This window comes from Mchenga conophoros, linkage group LG3 (genome assembly GCF_057382185.1).
Source record: "Mchenga conophoros isolate Kocher_MC1m ecotype Shallow Benthic linkage group LG3, M_conophoros_male_GT1.1, whole genome shotgun sequence".
NCBI lineage: Eukaryota > Metazoa > Chordata > Actinopteri > Cichliformes > Cichlidae > Mchenga > Mchenga conophoros.
Genome location: NC_140528.1, coordinates 54,173,660 through 54,190,361, shown reverse-complemented (window position 1 = coordinate 54,190,361; position 16,702 = coordinate 54,173,660). Strand labels below are relative to the sequence as shown.

General features: G+C 38.9%; 1 protein-coding gene and 1 long non-coding RNA gene across 2 annotated transcripts in view; both read left to right on the top strand.

Moving 5' to 3' along the window:
* The window catches only part of dachb (dachshund b), a 117,928-nt gene that overhangs the window by 75,536 nt on the left and 25,690 nt on the right, over window positions 1–16,702 (top strand). Inside the window, exon 3 of the mRNA XM_085263234.1 lies at window positions 10,332–10,442. Coding sequence (XP_085119360.1) covers window positions 10,332–10,442 — 111 coding nt within the window. The remainder of the gene's footprint in view (window positions 1–10,331; window positions 10,443–16,702) is intronic.
* LOC146579536 (uncharacterized) lies at window positions 897–2,097 on the top strand. The gene is made up of 2 exons (XR_014891665.1): window positions 897–1,207; window positions 1,607–2,097. It is a non-coding gene; the product is annotated as an uncharacterized LOC146579536 (long non-coding RNA).

Sequence of the window (16,702 nt, the reverse complement as noted above, 5' to 3'; positions counted from 1 at the left end):
ACCGGAAATCTTATTGGCACCACAGGTAACGCCCTCTGGTGGCTATTAAAAATGAATGCAAGTTCTAGAAACTTCCCGTTTGTCTTTATTTTTCAGACTCAGTAGCTATATCCATCTTCGACATTGTCTGACACTGGACATATCAGCGTGATTCATATTACCTCCCTGTGGTTTCATTGCTGTAGCCAATTGGTGTAAGTGACTCAAATAATTGGATGTTGTAACATAGGATAAACTTTATTTATTTAAAAATGAGATCTAAAAGCACAATGGTATATTTCCACATACTGAACAGTAGCCTATTAATATTACAGGCCAAACAGGCTAATAATAGCCTTTATGAATGTCATGCATGGAGTATTGCTGTAACAGATCCCGTTTTAGCAACTTTCAAACAGTAACGTTAACAGATTATTAATATTAAGTCACTTTATTTCTGGACACTAGTTTTTAAAAAGTGTAACACCATCTCAGTGCTGGTGGGGAAATCCTTGCACTTTCTTACAATCTAGTCCTGACTTTTGCCAAGTTATGCTGATGATTCTCTGTTTTCTCTATTGAGATCTGCTCTGTACTCCTTGTTTTTTCACTCCTCCTTTATCACTTCTCCTCTTCTCCTTTCCACCGTATGTCCTTCGGAAAGCATTACAATGCACAAGATGGAAAAAAGAGATGGGTAAACGATGTGCAGACAACCCACAGGGGGATGCTGAAACACACGCACTTGAAGACAAACTGGAAAATATATATATTCCCTCTCTCTGTCCTACACACACACAGACACACACGGAGGCTATATGATGCGTGTGCCTTTGAAGCAGTCTGTCAATCAATCACACACTAATTCCCAAGGTTTCGTGGTCGCCATTAGGGACGGGGGTCGATGCTCGTGTAACCCTGGTAAGATTTACAGCAATCAGAAGTACAGGGTTCTTTGAATGCATCGTAGTCCTTGTCTGATAGTTTAATTTCCGGGCTTGCCCTGAAGGCACCATCTGCAGCTCCGTGCGCGTGAAGGTGTGGTGTAGAGGAAAAAGGACAGCAAGGAAAAACTCCATGCTGCCGCGGAGCACGGTTTTTTCCAGTTGAAAGAGAGGAAAGAGGTTTAATTAACATTTGTGAGAGAGCTGTCGTTAGCGGTGAACCACAGACGGGTACCTACCTGAAAGGAGCCGGAGTATTTCTTTGAACTTTTTGAACTATTCTGGTGAGTTAGCCTAGCTCACTTAGCACCGCTATTGCAGTTCAATGCACTGGAAAAAATAACTAACCAGTCAGAATAGTAGTAAATGTGTTTAATGATGTTTAAGATGTGTTTTCATAGTATTGCAATGTTGTGACAGTTTTGTTTATTATGAGTGTCTAATGTTTTTACTTTTTTGGGCCTGCTAGTTCAGCCGCGGCCAGCTAAGTGGTTATGCGCAGTTCACGTGCAATAGCTGTGCTGTTACTGTAACTGCGGGTGATGCACAGTAATACCGGTGTATTTACTTTTAATGTGTCACAAGATGCAAATTTATTTTAATATTTCAAAAGAACCAAGGACATTAGGAACAAGGACATTTAAGGAATGTGGACATCTAACATTCTGCGTATTTGTGTGCAGACTGGTTTTTTTTTTGAGGTACAGTTCCATGGGTGCCAAGTGAGGAGCTGGTATCGTGGGTCTAAGACACTGTTGCTGCTGTGGAGGCCTTCTCTGTGTCAGGACGCCGACACGTTGATGCCTGCCGTACCAGGAGGGCGGTAGGGAAAAAAACAAAAGGAAGCCCACCTGAGAGATACCTTATCATTTTCTTTGCTACTTTTTCTCCGCCTGAGATTCAGGTCGTTTTCAGTTCTTAACCCAGGACAGTGGGTAACTGAATAAACTGACACCATAAGGAACTGGACACTCACGTGCTATTTTCTTTTCTTTTTCCTTTTCTTTGGGGTGTTGAAATATTGTGTTTCTTGTCTTACATCTATTTTGATTGTTTCAATTATTTTTGTGATGCATTTGAGATGGTTACTGCATTTGAAGGTATCCCTACATTGAGGATGAGCAAAGGGAACTGATCCAAAAGGAAATATATAAAGCAAACTTTGTTTCATAAACCTGTGGTCGTGCGTGTTATGTGGGTTGGAAGTCTCATTGCTCTTACAGAGTTGCTACCGCCAATCTCCTTCCCAAACCTAGATTCGGATATTGTAGACATTGCACTTGGGCGAGCAATATAGATCATCTCTTTATAGATAGAGGGACACACGTCCAGGTTACACTCGGTAACCGTGGACACAGCGGACAGCCATTGATCTGAGATAGGAAGAGAGAGAGCTGTGTGTGTGTGTGTGTGTGCGTGCATGTGCGTGTTTGATAGTCATGATGGAGAACAGTATTGTGGCTCTGGCTTTGCTATTGATCGTCTTCTGGTTGCATTGAGGCGGAGCGGGCGTTCTGACTCTGTATCTGAGTGTGTGTGTGTACATGGAGATCAAATGTGTGTACGTGTCCACCCATGTGTGTTTCCTGTATCTGTAAATGCAACTCTGTGTGTGTGTGTGTCAAGGTGTTCCTCAGAGTAATCAATGTGTAAATGCAGTCCTGACCCCACAGAGGGACTCCATTTTCTATTTTAACCCCATCCCCTTGTACCTCTCTTTGTTTTCTATTCCCAAGCGTTCATTCTCAAATTTGAAAAACTTGAATGGAACATCTTGACTTCAACTTTCAACGCAACAAAATGAAAGTGACTTCTTTATGTTCTGCACTTGTGCCCACAAGTACAGGACAAAATATCTCAACAACTTTTTTTCAGATGAAAACTATTAATGAATAATAAGTCTGTCATTCAGACGACAACAAATACAGATACCATCCATCCATTTTCTTCCATTTGTCCAATTAAGGGTGAAAGTGGGTTTGATGTGGGATACACCCTGGACAGGTTGCCACTCAGGGCTAACACAGAGAGACAGACAACCATTCACACCTATGAGCAATCCAGATGGTGAATTCAAAGTGTTTAAAGTGGGTTTAACTGACTGTCACTGTTTCTGCATGGGTTCTGTCCGGGTACTGGTGCTTTCTCTACAGTCCAAAGACATACATGTTAGGTTAATTAGCCATTCTTAATTGCCACTAAGTGTCTCTTTCTTTGTTAGCCCTTTGTCCCATTGGCAACCTGATCAGGGTGTACCCTGCCTCTTGCCCTGTTGTGGCTGGGATAGGCTCCCTGCACCCCTGAATTGGATAATTAAAGGAGCTTCTTTGATATGTAAGGCAAGGCAAGGCAAGGCAAGTTTATTTGTATAGCACAATTCAACAACAAGGTGATTCAAAGTGCTTTACAGAGACATTAGAAACAAGAACAAATAAAAAGCATGATTTAAAATTTGTAGTAAAAACATCTATGATAGCATCACTTTGAAACCAGGTTGCTTTTAAAAAACTGTTCACAGATATCCAGTAAGATGTTTACCTGTTGAAAAAAGGTAAGGAAGAAATAATAGATTAGATTGGAGTTCATTTGTATTCAAAGAAAAGCAGCAACATTTTTGATGAATTATGAATATATATATTTTACCTTCTTTACAGTTACTCTTTTACTCAAAGACATTTGATACATTAAATCATGACATTCTCATCCATCAACATGGCAAACGTTCAAATCTTTCCTTTCTAATCAGAAAAATGATTTTAAAAAACTTAGTCCTTTCCAACAGGTGTTCCACAGGGATCTATTCTCAGCCCACTTGTTTTTCTTCATGTATAAAAGACTTCCCTCAGCTCTGGAGCAGGTTTTCAGATGTATGCTGATTACATGGAGATGTATGAATGAGGTAAAAATCATGCAGAATTTGGTGAGTGCCATGTTAACAGCTCTGTAGCTTTAAAAATAAATGCTTTTCTCAGTGTGCCAACATCAGCATGCTAACGAGCTATATTGTTAGTGTTATACTACAGCATTAGATGAGGTTAATCAAAATTACGTTTTTGCTGACATTTTGAAGTAGGACCCAGGTTGAAGTGTAAACCTGATCGTGATGTTGGACAAAAACTTAGCTGTTATGAAGGGAACATTTGTTTCAATCCAGTAATTTTGAGGTTCTCTCAGTCACAGTTTTCCAGCTAGCATTTACTACTGTTCCTCGGGGGAAAAATTAATGGCATTCAGTCTCATCAAAATATTCAACTTAAAGGTACAAACCTAAATTTGTTGTTGCATTGGTCTAAAGTGAAGCATCAGAATATACACAATTTTATAGTTCTCGATCCAGTAGTTGTTGAAACCATGAAGCCTGAGAAAAGTCAGTTCATTCATTGATTAGTATATCATTTTAAGGATTCATCCTCAGAGAGACACAAGTACATGTGCAAACTTTTATGTCAGTCCAGCTAACTCAAAGCAACAAATGCTAAATTCATTGTTGCAATAGAAGAAAAGTCAGAGGTTTTGACCTGTTTCATTTGGGAATATTAACACAGTGTCACACATATTCACCTAACAATTGTACACTCCTGAATGAACCGTAGTGGTATGAATTTCGTTGACACATTGACACTGTCCTGGGTAAAGAGCCACATATTTTCTTCAAATCTTTCCCATAATATAGTTTTGTTTCATGCTTCTTTGTTCTTTCCCTTTTCCCCATAAAACAGCAAGTTTTTCCTTTCACTTTTTTTTTAATCTGACCTTCTTTCCTTTATCAGTCCCACTTTTTCCCATGCCATTCCCCTTTTTTCCATTTTCAAACTCCCTTTCTATGTTTGGGCCTTCCTTCATATCGTCTTGTCTGAATGTTTTTCTTCATTCTTCCTAATAGAAGACTTGTCTTCACTTTTTTCCCCTTGAACTATCACTAAGGTATTTCACCCATTAAATGAAAGATTAATAATACAAACATGTCAGTTGTGTATATTAAATTACAAAAGTTATTTCTTGAATTTATACAGAATAATTTTAAAAAATCATTGAAAATTACGTGACATGATTTAATTTAGAATCATGTGCTTTCTTTAGCGTTTTTGGGCAGCAGTTCGATGGCGTCGACTCAAGAAAAAAAACTTATTTTTGCCCTCTTTTTTTCCATCATCTTTCTTCATTTCATCCTCCTCCTCCTCTCTCAGCAGGCAGCAGACAATACGTCTGGTCACTCTCCCTCAGGCTCTCTGAATAGACCTCTGTCTTTCTTTCGGTCGCTCTTTCTTTCTGCTCGATCTGTTGTTTTTGCCATTCGTGGACTGATTAACAGTCCGAGTCATTGTGTGCTGAAGAGGAATTTCAGTTTTGGTCCAAAAGTAGGTATGATGTCCAGTCTGTACAGCTTTCGCCCTGAACTCAGGGATGTTTTTATTTATTTTATTTGCTACATTTCTCGTATTTGCTACATTTGCATAAGAGAAATGTCACATTTTCATAATTTTTGATAATTAAAAATCCATTTAATTTTCTGTCAGAGAATATTTCCCTTCACAAGTGTTACTTTATATTATAAATTATAAAAAGTGTGAAAACCTATGAGTCAAAATTGATCTAAAGCTAATGGTTATTTTCCATATTACAGTTTTTTACAGACGCTAGGACACATTTCTCAATACTTAGGTCACTTTTGCAAAACTCCTCACACAGTGAGCACAACAGAAGTCTATGTGGGCTAAACTGAGGATCAGTTATCATTGTTTTGGCACAAAATGCATTCAATGACTACATCTCTCAAATTTCATGAATTATTTTCTCACTCAGACACAACAACTGCCAAAAATCTTTGTACGTACAGGACATTTTGCATGTGCTTACATACTGTTTTCAAAACTGTTAAACTTATGGCCAAAACAATAACACAATGCAAAACTTGAAAAGACAGCAAAATGCAACAGCAATATTTTATTGAAACATATTTTAAATCTAAAAATGCAGTTTAACCAGCCACAGCTGATTCTCATTGTAGATGAACATCTACACATTTTAAATCATGCTTTTTATTTGTTCTTGTTTCTAATGTCTCTGTAAAGCACTTTGAATCACCTTGTTGTTGAATTGTGCTATACAAATAAACTTGCCTTGCCTTGAATTTTTCAACTCCTTCAATTCTGGAATGCCAGAAGATTCTTTCCTAGGTGTGTTGCCCTGTGATGTGGATGAGAACCTGTGGCCAAATGGAGGAGACCGAGTAGATTAGCATTACTATTGTATGTGTATCAGTGGATGGTGTGTATACAAATTCTTGTATTTTGGGATTACTCAGTGCAAAAAATTAAAAATACATAAACAAATATTAACAAATTCTGCATGATGTCTGATTCATTCCAGTAACATATATTGAAATTATAAAGAGAGATGTGTCCTTGTTTTACACAAGAAAACACTGTGTAATGCTACATGTTGTTAGTGTTTTTTAGGTCATTGTTTTGTGGGTGACAAAGTGTGTTTGTCGGCTGTCAACCTTTGCTAGTGTTCTGGAAGAATGAGTTTATTTGAGACCTGAATAAAGTGTTTTGGTAGTTGTAGTGCATTTTGAATGTGAAATGAACTGCTTTGCCAAGCTGAAGGTCAGTTAGGAGAATTGTGTGAAGAGTTTTGCAAAAGTGACCTAAGTATTGTGAAATGTGTCCTAGCGGCTGTAAAAAAAACTGTATTTCAATATTGTACTGCATTCTGCTATTATAGTATATTATTATTATTATTATTATTATTATTATTATTATTATTATTATTATTATTATTATTATTATTATATATTTTCTTAAATGATCCTATATTTTTTCTTTTGGTATGAAAATTGTATAAAACTGCCTCCTCATCCACAGGATAAGATGAAATGCACTGTATTGATCTAAAAGTGGATAAACTCTTGGGTTAAAGCAGCCAAACCATAAGCATTAGCAGAATAGCTCAATGAAATGAAATAAATAAAATAACACAAAACCAAAATAGCTCCATAAAGTTTCTGCCTTTTTCAGCTTATTGTGTTCAGTGTTTTGGTAATGTTTTATACAGTTAGCATTTTACACCTAATGTTTTTGATAATAAAGTAAAATTAAGTAAAAAGATAAAGAGATAGACACAGTAAAATAAACAGGCCGTTTTAAAATAACAGAACCAGAAAGCCTGTTTAAATACACAAGTTTCTAACTGCCGTATTTTCACGACCATAAGGTGCACTGTGCTAAAAGGCGCAGTCTCAGTTATGTGTGCCCTTACTGTATTTAACACACACATAAGGCGCACTGGACCATAGGGCGCATACAAGTACCGTATGCGTATTTAAAAATAAAGCGGGAGCAAATCTGAATTCGGTACCTTACTCACATTTCTATTGCCGGTAATCGTCATCATCAACAACACACAAGCATACAAGTGTGCATATTTAAAAATAAAGCAGGAGCAAAACAAAGTTTGGTACTCACATTTTATCATCAATCAAACCCATCGAAGTCCTCATCCTCTGGGTCTGAATTGAACAGCTGCACTAAATCTCCATCAAACATGCCAGGTTCACTGTCTTCACTGTCAGAGTCACTTTCCGTGCCGTGCGGCTCCTCGGAAACGATGCCGGCTTTTGTGAAAGCTCGAACAACAGTGCCAGCAGACATGTTAGCCCAAGCATCTACAATCCATTGGCAAATTGTGGCGTAACTCACCCGGCGCTGCCTTCCACTCTTAGTGAAACTGCGTGGAAAAAAACCACCTGGTCTCCTTACATACACCTCCCTCAGCCAGTCTTTCATCATTTCCTCATCCATCCAGCCCTTTTCATTTGCCTTAATGATGATTTCTGCTGGAAACTTCTCTTTAGGCAAAGTCTTTCGCTTAAAAATCACCATAGGCGGCAGTTTCTGTCCATTAGCATGGCAGCCAAGCACAACAGTAAAAGAAGACTTTTCGTGCCCCGTTGTGCGTATCGCTAGCGTGCTGGTCCCCTTCTTCTCCACAGTGTGACTCACCGGGATGTCAAAAGTGAGCGGGACCTCGTCCATGTTTGTGATGTGGCTGGGCTGGATGTTTTTGTCGCCGATGTGTTTGCTGCAGTAGGAGCGGAAGATGGCCAGCTTTTCCTTATAATCCGCTGGAAGTTGCTGCGCTACCGTAGTCCTGGTCCGGATGGAAAAATGGCACCGTTTCATAAAACGAAAGCACCAAGACGGACCTCCTTGGAAATGTTCAATGTTCATCTCTTCAGCTAGTGAAACTGCTTTTAGCCGAATGGTGACCGTCGAAACGCTTCTCCCGCTCGCTCTTTGCTCGATGATCCACCGCTCGAGTCTTTCCTCCAACTCGGGCCACCTCGCCTTATGTCCGCGGAAACTCAGCTGCGTTTTCTTGACCTGCCGGAGCTTGTTTTCCAGCTTCCTCCATTTGCGAACCATCGATTCGTTAATCTTAAATTCTCTCGCCGCTGCTCGATTTCCATGTTCCTCCGCGTAGCTGATGGCCTTCAGTTTAAACTGTGCTTCGTAAGCGTGTCTCTTTGCCATTTTCAGGGTTGTTAAAACAACGATGTCCTGCATAATGCACATACCTGTTCTTTTATACAGGTATGTGCGATTGTCCCGGTATATACGATCAACGCCCACACTTCACCCTTTAACGTTCTCATGGTGTTCTCTACTACGTCCTCCTTACAACACATAGGGCGCACCGCGCTATAGGGCGCCGCACTTTTTGAAGAAAATCTAAAACTTTTAAGTGCGCCTTATGGTCGTGAAAATACGGTGCTTTTTAAGAGTCCCAGCGGAGGTCATTAAATAAGAATCTAAATAAATAATAGAGCAAAAAAAGTGAATGTAATACAAAAAGGAACTTACTAAGTTAAAAACTGAAAAAAAAAGTTACGAGATATATCTAAAAAATCCAGTTGATGAGTTTTGTGCTTATTAATAACTGCAATAACTGCAAATTTAACGAATCTAAACATCACAATAACCTTGAAGGTGATAGGACTCACAGTGCTCACCCTTTCTATCTATTAATCAATATAACAATCATGGGTTCACTCCAATACCCTGTGAGGGAAATGTACTTTTTATTGTACATTTGCTGGCTTATAGGACATTCAATTAAAATATTTTGATAAGTATTTCTTTTCACTTCTGAATTATGGAGATAAATATTTGTATATTAAAGCATTACATATACACATCCACACAATGTTAAGCTGGTAGAGACAGTTATAACTGCTTCATGTGCTGCTGGGGAGCTTAACTTTGGAAAACAAATCCACCTGTTACGAGTACATAAATGTGCTTAGTTACTATTACTACTGATTAAAGATCAGGTCTAGTTTAACCTGCACACAACTTCCTCTCCTCCACACCTCCCCCTCCTCCCTCATCTATCCCTCCATCCTGCTTTAAATTAAATTTCAAACAACCCCCTTTTCCCTTCCCCCTTTTCCTCCTCCATCCCTCTATCTTATTTTCTTTATAGCGTACAGACAACTGTACTGTGTGTAATGGACATTCCTCCAAAGCCATCAACCGTGACCGGGGCAAAGCCAACTGACCTCCACACACACACACACGCACACGCACACACACACACACACACACACACACACACACACACACACACACACACACACACACGCACGGATAGCAGTGATAAGCATGCATGCATTCCCTCACATTCACATTTATACATGAAAGCAAACTGTACAGACACACTCAGCACAATGCAAAAGCTCACGTGCACACTCACACACATAATAGGGGTTTTACACAATAAGACACACACACACGCACGCACACACAGGGTCATCTCTCTCACTCTGCTGGTTGTTGTGTATAGAAGTCAGTTCCAGGTCAGTGCACAGAGCCAGGGATCTTAGTTCATACAAAAGGGTGTGTGTGTGCGTGTGTGTGTGTGTGTGTGTGTGGGGGGGGGGGGGGTCAGTGTGTGTGTGTGTGTGTGTGTGTGTGTGTGTGTGTGTGTGTGTGGGAGGGGGGGGGGGTATCTCCCTGCATGCGTGTCACATTCTGCATGTGTATCAGCGAATACACATCAGGCCCAAGGCTCCTGAAACTGCGCTCACAACCTGAAACATTTCAGCAAAACACTGGCACTGAAAAGAAAATTTGACAGCGACAGTCCAGTGCAAGCATCTGTGTGTGTGTGTGTGTGTGTGTGTGTGTCCCAGCTTCCTGCAAGTCATCATGGGTAAAGGCAGGTAGGACTTGGGAGGTCCAGGGACGCTGTAACAAGTGTTGTGATTGGTTATTCATGAGAAATGGTTGAACTTGAGAGCAGCAAATGCTTTAATTTGAATTTTGATTGACTGGCATGACGGTGAGCCTGAAGAGCTATGCCATGATGAAACTAACCGTGTGTGTGTGTGTTTGTGTGTTTCAGGCCTGACAGCTGCAGCCATGGCCGAGCTCCAGAAGCTTCAGAAGATGAAGATGATGATGAGCCTCCAGAACGGTAATGAGTCAGACAACGAGGACTTACACTCCAATACAGGTAAGACAAACACACACACAAACAAACACACACTTACATTAGCATCCAAAGTTATTGGGTACATTTCAAGTCTAGTTAGTCAACTGTTTCTGGAAAGTTCCTGTGAATATCGGTGCTAAATCAGTGGCAAATTTGAGTTTTTAAGCCCAGTTTCTTTTATTATGCAGCATAATGAACACTAGCCTGTTTATTTTGCAGATGTTAACATCATTTAGCAGCTTATGATATAGAAAGAGGGAGCTCATTGCTTTAGAATTCTTTTGCTTTTCTGCAATTCCATGGAGCGATTATTGTATTTTAAACCAGGCTAAACTGGCAAGCTGGAGACCTAAATGAATAAGCCTGACCACTTAACCGTTTACAGTAAAGTGACAAACATGAAGCAAAAAATTAACAACCAGCGACGGACTCGGCCATTTGCAGACAGCTACAAACAGAAACTGCTAAAAGCTAATTCAGCATACTTTAAAAGGTTATGTTTGCCCAAGTCTAAACAAATAATTAACTGTATCCATGGCACCATTAATGCACACCCCCACTGCTACACTCTCTGTCGCACACACACATACTCCCTTTTGTAAGGTCTAAGATCCATGGCTCCGTGCACTACAGAAAAAAAGGGCTTGTGATGTAGCGCACAGCCAAGTACTGTAATTAAATCCATGGCACATTAAACTTGTAATCTCTAAATAATAAGTGCGATGAAATCAATTAATATCAACTCTTTAGCTTTTTAAAATACTAAGGCACACACACACACACACACACTTTTCCATCTATAAATGAATAATTATTAAACCCAGCAGCTTTGAAAGCAATAAACTGTTTAGTTAATCAACAAAAAAAAGGAAAGAGCAAAGTAAAATGCAATGTAAGTGTAAAAATATTACGATATGTGTGAAAGTGAGCCAGTCTTCAACAATGACCTGAAAAGACTTTAGTTCTTGCTAATCATTCAGCCTGCTCGCCTCACTTTTTCAAAAACTGAAGTGTAAACCGACACGGATCAGTAAATGTAAGAGTGGACTGTCAGAACACAGATGTTGTGTGGAAGTCTCCAGGGACACAAGTACATGGTCATAAGAGGTGTTTAAAGACTCCAGGAGCCAGTTTTAATGAAAGTTGGTCACAGATGGTGTTATTTTATATAAATTAGTTATTTTGCGTTTATTTCTGAGTATGTTCAGTCACTTGAAATTCATAGGTGCTCACAAGCCAGACAAGAACTGTATAGGTACAACATAAAATATACAACGTAATGTGAAGACAAAGAGCTGAATTCATGAAACTTAATGGTTGAAAATAAAGTAAAAAGGTTTCTAATTAATGCTAACAGTGCTTGATAAAGTTATTTTCAAAGGAATTCATTTTTCTTTTAAAGAAATGTGGTAAAAAAAATACTCAAGTAAAAAAAACCTGCTTATTGTATTATATACAGGAAAAGGAAAGTATACCCTCTTTCTAAGGTTGTATTAAAAATTATAAAACCTAAGCTGAAGACCAACATGACATATTACACTGTGTCAAAATTATTTCATAGAAACGAAGCCATTCTGTTGTAGATTTGCTGCTGTGCTTGGGATCATTGTCCCGTTGCAGTTTAAACCTAAGTTAAACCAAACTTTAGCCATCAGACCGACCCATAAGGGCCTTACGTTTGACCCCAGAGTCAATGAGTTCATGTCAACTCAGTGACTGCAAAGAGCCTGGGTCCTGTGGCTGCAAAACAAGCACAAATCATCACCTCTCTAACTACCATGCTTTACAGTTGGTGTGAAGTCTTTGTGGCAAATATGTTGCTGTGCATTATTGTTAAAGAACTCCACTTTGGTCTCCACCGTCTAACCAACTTAGAAGTCTTGAAGTTTGTTCACATGAAACCAAAGCCACACTGTCATTTTGTTTTTAGAGATTAAAATTGTTTGGAAATGTCCTTTAACCCTTCCCAGATGGTTGGACAGCAAATTTGCTTCTCTAAGATCATTACTGATATCGTTCCTTCTTGATTTTGTGTTAACACACACCTGAATGCTTCCGACCAGCAGTTTGCCAAAACTTCAGCTTTCATAGAAGTGCTCTATACTGACGATCAGTCAATCCAGAGGGTGAGTAGCAGCCGTGTGTTGCCAGGTTCTGTTCTTAATGGGGTAAGCCTTGGTAAATATGCCCAACCTTACTGTGGAGTGGTGGTATTTATTTAAAAAAAAGACAAATCAATTGCACATCTAAAACAACATAAATTAATGAAGAAACGTTACAGATATAACAATGATTTAAAAAAAACCAATAATAATAACAGTCAAGTTGTGCTTTGGTAGTGTAGTCTGTAACTCTCGTCTTATTTGAATTTCAGTACACCACAAACAAAATTTGGGATCAGGGGAAATCATTAAATTGCAACTCTTTGAGATTTCTGCCTTTTTGTTAATGTAAAACCTCCATTTACTTTCATTTTGAGGTCCCTGAAGATCGATTAACACCATTTAAAGTTTCTTGTCTGCCTGATGACTGCAGGGTAAAGCAAAAAAAGACAGAAGACAGGAAGGAAATAAAAGACAGACAAAAGAAAAAGAATACTTCAGACAAAAGTAATGAAACTAAACCTGAGTGCCTGAATTCCATGGAAATTTGCTCATCTCTTATGTAAGTTCTGGTCAGATTACAGCCTGACAATAGCTGAAACATTAAACAAATGTATTAATCAGTCCTTTTTTTTTTTAAATTTATAAGTATTATGTTTTAGTCCTTTTTCATAGGTAACTTAGGCACACACGTGTTTTCCGGCTCAGTCAATCTCTGCTGTGTTTGCTTCTCTGAATTATTAAAAAGACAGAAAACAAAAAGCAAAAGGAAAAGAAAGGAGAGAGCGTGGGGTCCTTCCTTCTGTTTCCACCCAGACTCTCCTGTTTCTATTTTTCTTTCTCTTCCTTTTCTTCAGCTGACCTGGCAAATGGGCCGATAGAGTTACTCTATTCTCTCATTTTCTTCTGTCGTTTTTTATTTATTCCTTCCTGCTCGTCTCTGTGTTCTTCTCCTTCTTTTATTTCATTCAGAGTGATTTTTTTCTTCTTTGTTTTGTTTCGTGAGTGCGTGGAAAGCCTTCTTTTCATTGTCCGACCTTGTTTTCTTTGTAAGGGACACTCACACCGGCCTGGGAAACTGTGGCGGACAATAGCGCAGAGGAACGAAATGAAAAAGAAAATAAAGCGAGAGGAAAAATGGACTCACGAGGAAAGAAAGGGATATTTAGGGCGAGAGGAAAAGGGGAGAAAAAGAAGAGATATTTTGCTGTTTTGATGGGTGAAAGTCGATCGCTCGGGCTTGTCCAGATCATGGTGACAGTCACGTTTTTTAAAATGTATTTATTTGTATTTCCTCTCATTAAAAATGAGAAAAACACAGATTGGAATGATGGAAAAATGAGAAGGACCAATTTATGTGTGAATGGAAAATATATCTTCTTTTTTTTCAATGGAAGAACGAGGAAGAGGAAGTTTAGGAAACAATGGCAGACATGGGAGGAGAGGAAGTGCAATAGAAAGGACAGAAGAAACAAGAACTTGAAATAACGTGTTCGTGAGGAGTTGCGCAATTCATATATTTGTATTAATCGCAGGTTTATTCATAAATACAACGCAACTTTTTATATTTTTTTAAGCCTACTGTCGACACCAGCAGGCAGAAGGATAAGAAAATAATTACAGAAGCGTTTTGCACATGAGGACAAATGCATTAAAACAGAGAGTGCTGGATGGTAGGATGAACCTGTTTACGACCCTGAGCCACATTCTTTATAAGCTCGGGGTCTTGATATCTCCGTGCTTCCCATTCCTGTCCACTCAAAGACATTACATGTAATATAGCAAGTAAACATAAAATATAGAAAATATAAAAATTGTGATTCTCCTTATTTTTACTCATAAGGTTAATTTTTAGATGTTGCCTTCAACTTCGAAATCAAAAATCCTCCCTTGGACAAGATATCAAAATGGCAGATAATTATTGGTGCGAGTTGTTTGAAAGACCATCAACCAGCAAGCAGAACCTAACAGTGAGTACCTCAGAGGGACAAAGTTAGAGACGCAAGGCTTGGATGGTTTGAAAAGGAGGGATAGTTGATATATTGGACAAAGGATGTTGAAGAGGAAGAGCGCAAACGAGTTACATGGATGTAGCGAAGGAGGACATGCAGAGGAGGATGCTAGAAGTGGGGTGATATGGAGGAAGGTGATCCACTGTGGTGACCTCTGAAGGGAGAAACCAAAGGAAGTGGAAGAGAGTTCTTGGCGTTAAAAGCATGTCACATGTGTACAACAATTAAAGAACAAATGCTATAAGTGTACACAAATGGTGTAAACTGTCCATGGTTCAAGAGACCACCCCTCTGATTGCTCACCTGAATCTTCTTTTTCTGCCGCCTTCTTGAGGAGAGAGGACAGTTGACATGCTGCTGCAGAGTTAAACCTTTGCATCGTCGGCCCGCAGTTATTTCTGTATCATTAACCAACATGAAACCTGACATTTAAATCATAGCGCAACACTTTTTGTGCCATTCTGTGAGTCACATCAGCACATTTAAAGTCTTCTTTTTTAAATGTCATTTCACATCACGCCATTTGTTTGTCCACACCGATGTTTTGTGTGACGGTGTGATTTGGTGTGTAGATGCAGATGTTCCACAGTGTCACACTGGAAATAAAACACTGTAGGTGGAGGTGAGAAAGAAGATGGAGTTAATAAAACCTATGAGGAGGAAAAAACTGCAAATACTTCATAGCAACATGGTGATTTCATATAGAGCAACTTTGTGGCAGCAGCTTTGGTTATAAAGTGCTTGTAACATGACATATGTCTCCATGGCAGCTTCTAACCATTGAACAGTGAGAACATGTGAGACGCTGGGCCAAAGCATGTCAGCAAAATTACTCACGTGTCAGGTTTTTGTGTCGAGTTAGAAAAGCAAACAAGTGTTTTTTCTGTATAGAAACGTGGATAAATACTAAATAACAAATCAATAAATATGTTGAATCCTGGATATGGATTTGTAAGCAATGAAATTTGAAGTAAGGGGGTAGGAACAGGAAAACTGTAAACTTCATCCTACTCCTTTTCGAGCACACACATTCTGTAGACATCGATATATACATGATGATTTTTAAGTTTTGTTTTTTTCTCTTGTTATTTCAATTATATTTGCATGTTCGAAATAAATCGTATCTATCTAATATAAATGAATGAAATCAAAATGAATTTTTGAACAAGAGCAGTGTTATTTCAGTGAGGATTACTCAAATTAAAAGGGCCATAAACTCAAGAGTGAGAGATGAACACATGGGTAATTACTATTAAACCACATTGAGATGATATTTTCTTGGTATTCACAAAGGAAGGTAACGCCATATCTCATTATTTTTCAAATCTGCCTCTAATTGCTTTATTAATGGAGAAAGAGCTACATTACTCGAACTCCTGCTGATTATTATAGAGCTGCTGTGATAGGAGACAAAATCACTAATTAGATTATGTTTGCAAACGTTCACTGTAGTGAAGGAAGCAGTTAATGTATAAACAGTACATTTGCATAATGACTGAAACTACTTGCACTGACGGTGAAAGTTTAACCTTTTAAAGCACAACTTCTCCTTTGAAGGTGACTAGTGCCTGCAGACCAGCACAGTCTCTGGGCCTGTGTGACTGATGCCTAAATAAGCTGTAGGAGAAGAGAAGTTTTGTAGCAAACTTAATTTGACACCATAGTTAGTGGCATATAAACCTAAAACAGGTTCGATCCATCCTGTCTTCTGCTTACACTTATTAGGGTTGTGGGTGGGCTGGAGCCTATCCCAGTTACCATAGGTTGATGTTTTAAAAAGTGAATAGGTGGAGCGATGACTTTAACCAAAACATATTTCTTCCTGTTCATGCTGGTTGTCCTTTTGTAGTTTAGCATCAGAGGAAATGATAGGGGTCATGCAGTCCTTATTGTGTGTGTCAACTATATCTGAAGCTAATGAGGGTTTAGGAATCTGAATTCATCTATCCAAGTGGATATCCTCTGGAGTGGAGTGGATAGAGGGCAAGTAACAAAAACAGCAAATTCTTTTTCCTAAAAAGACCATAAGGTCAGAAGATAAAGTCTCACAACCCTCTTATTAGCTTTAAATAACTTGCTTTGGGTTTAGTCCCCACTCCCTCACACTAAAAGCCTGTTAAGACTGGATTTTATTTTACCCTAATGTTATGAACAAGAGGAATGATTA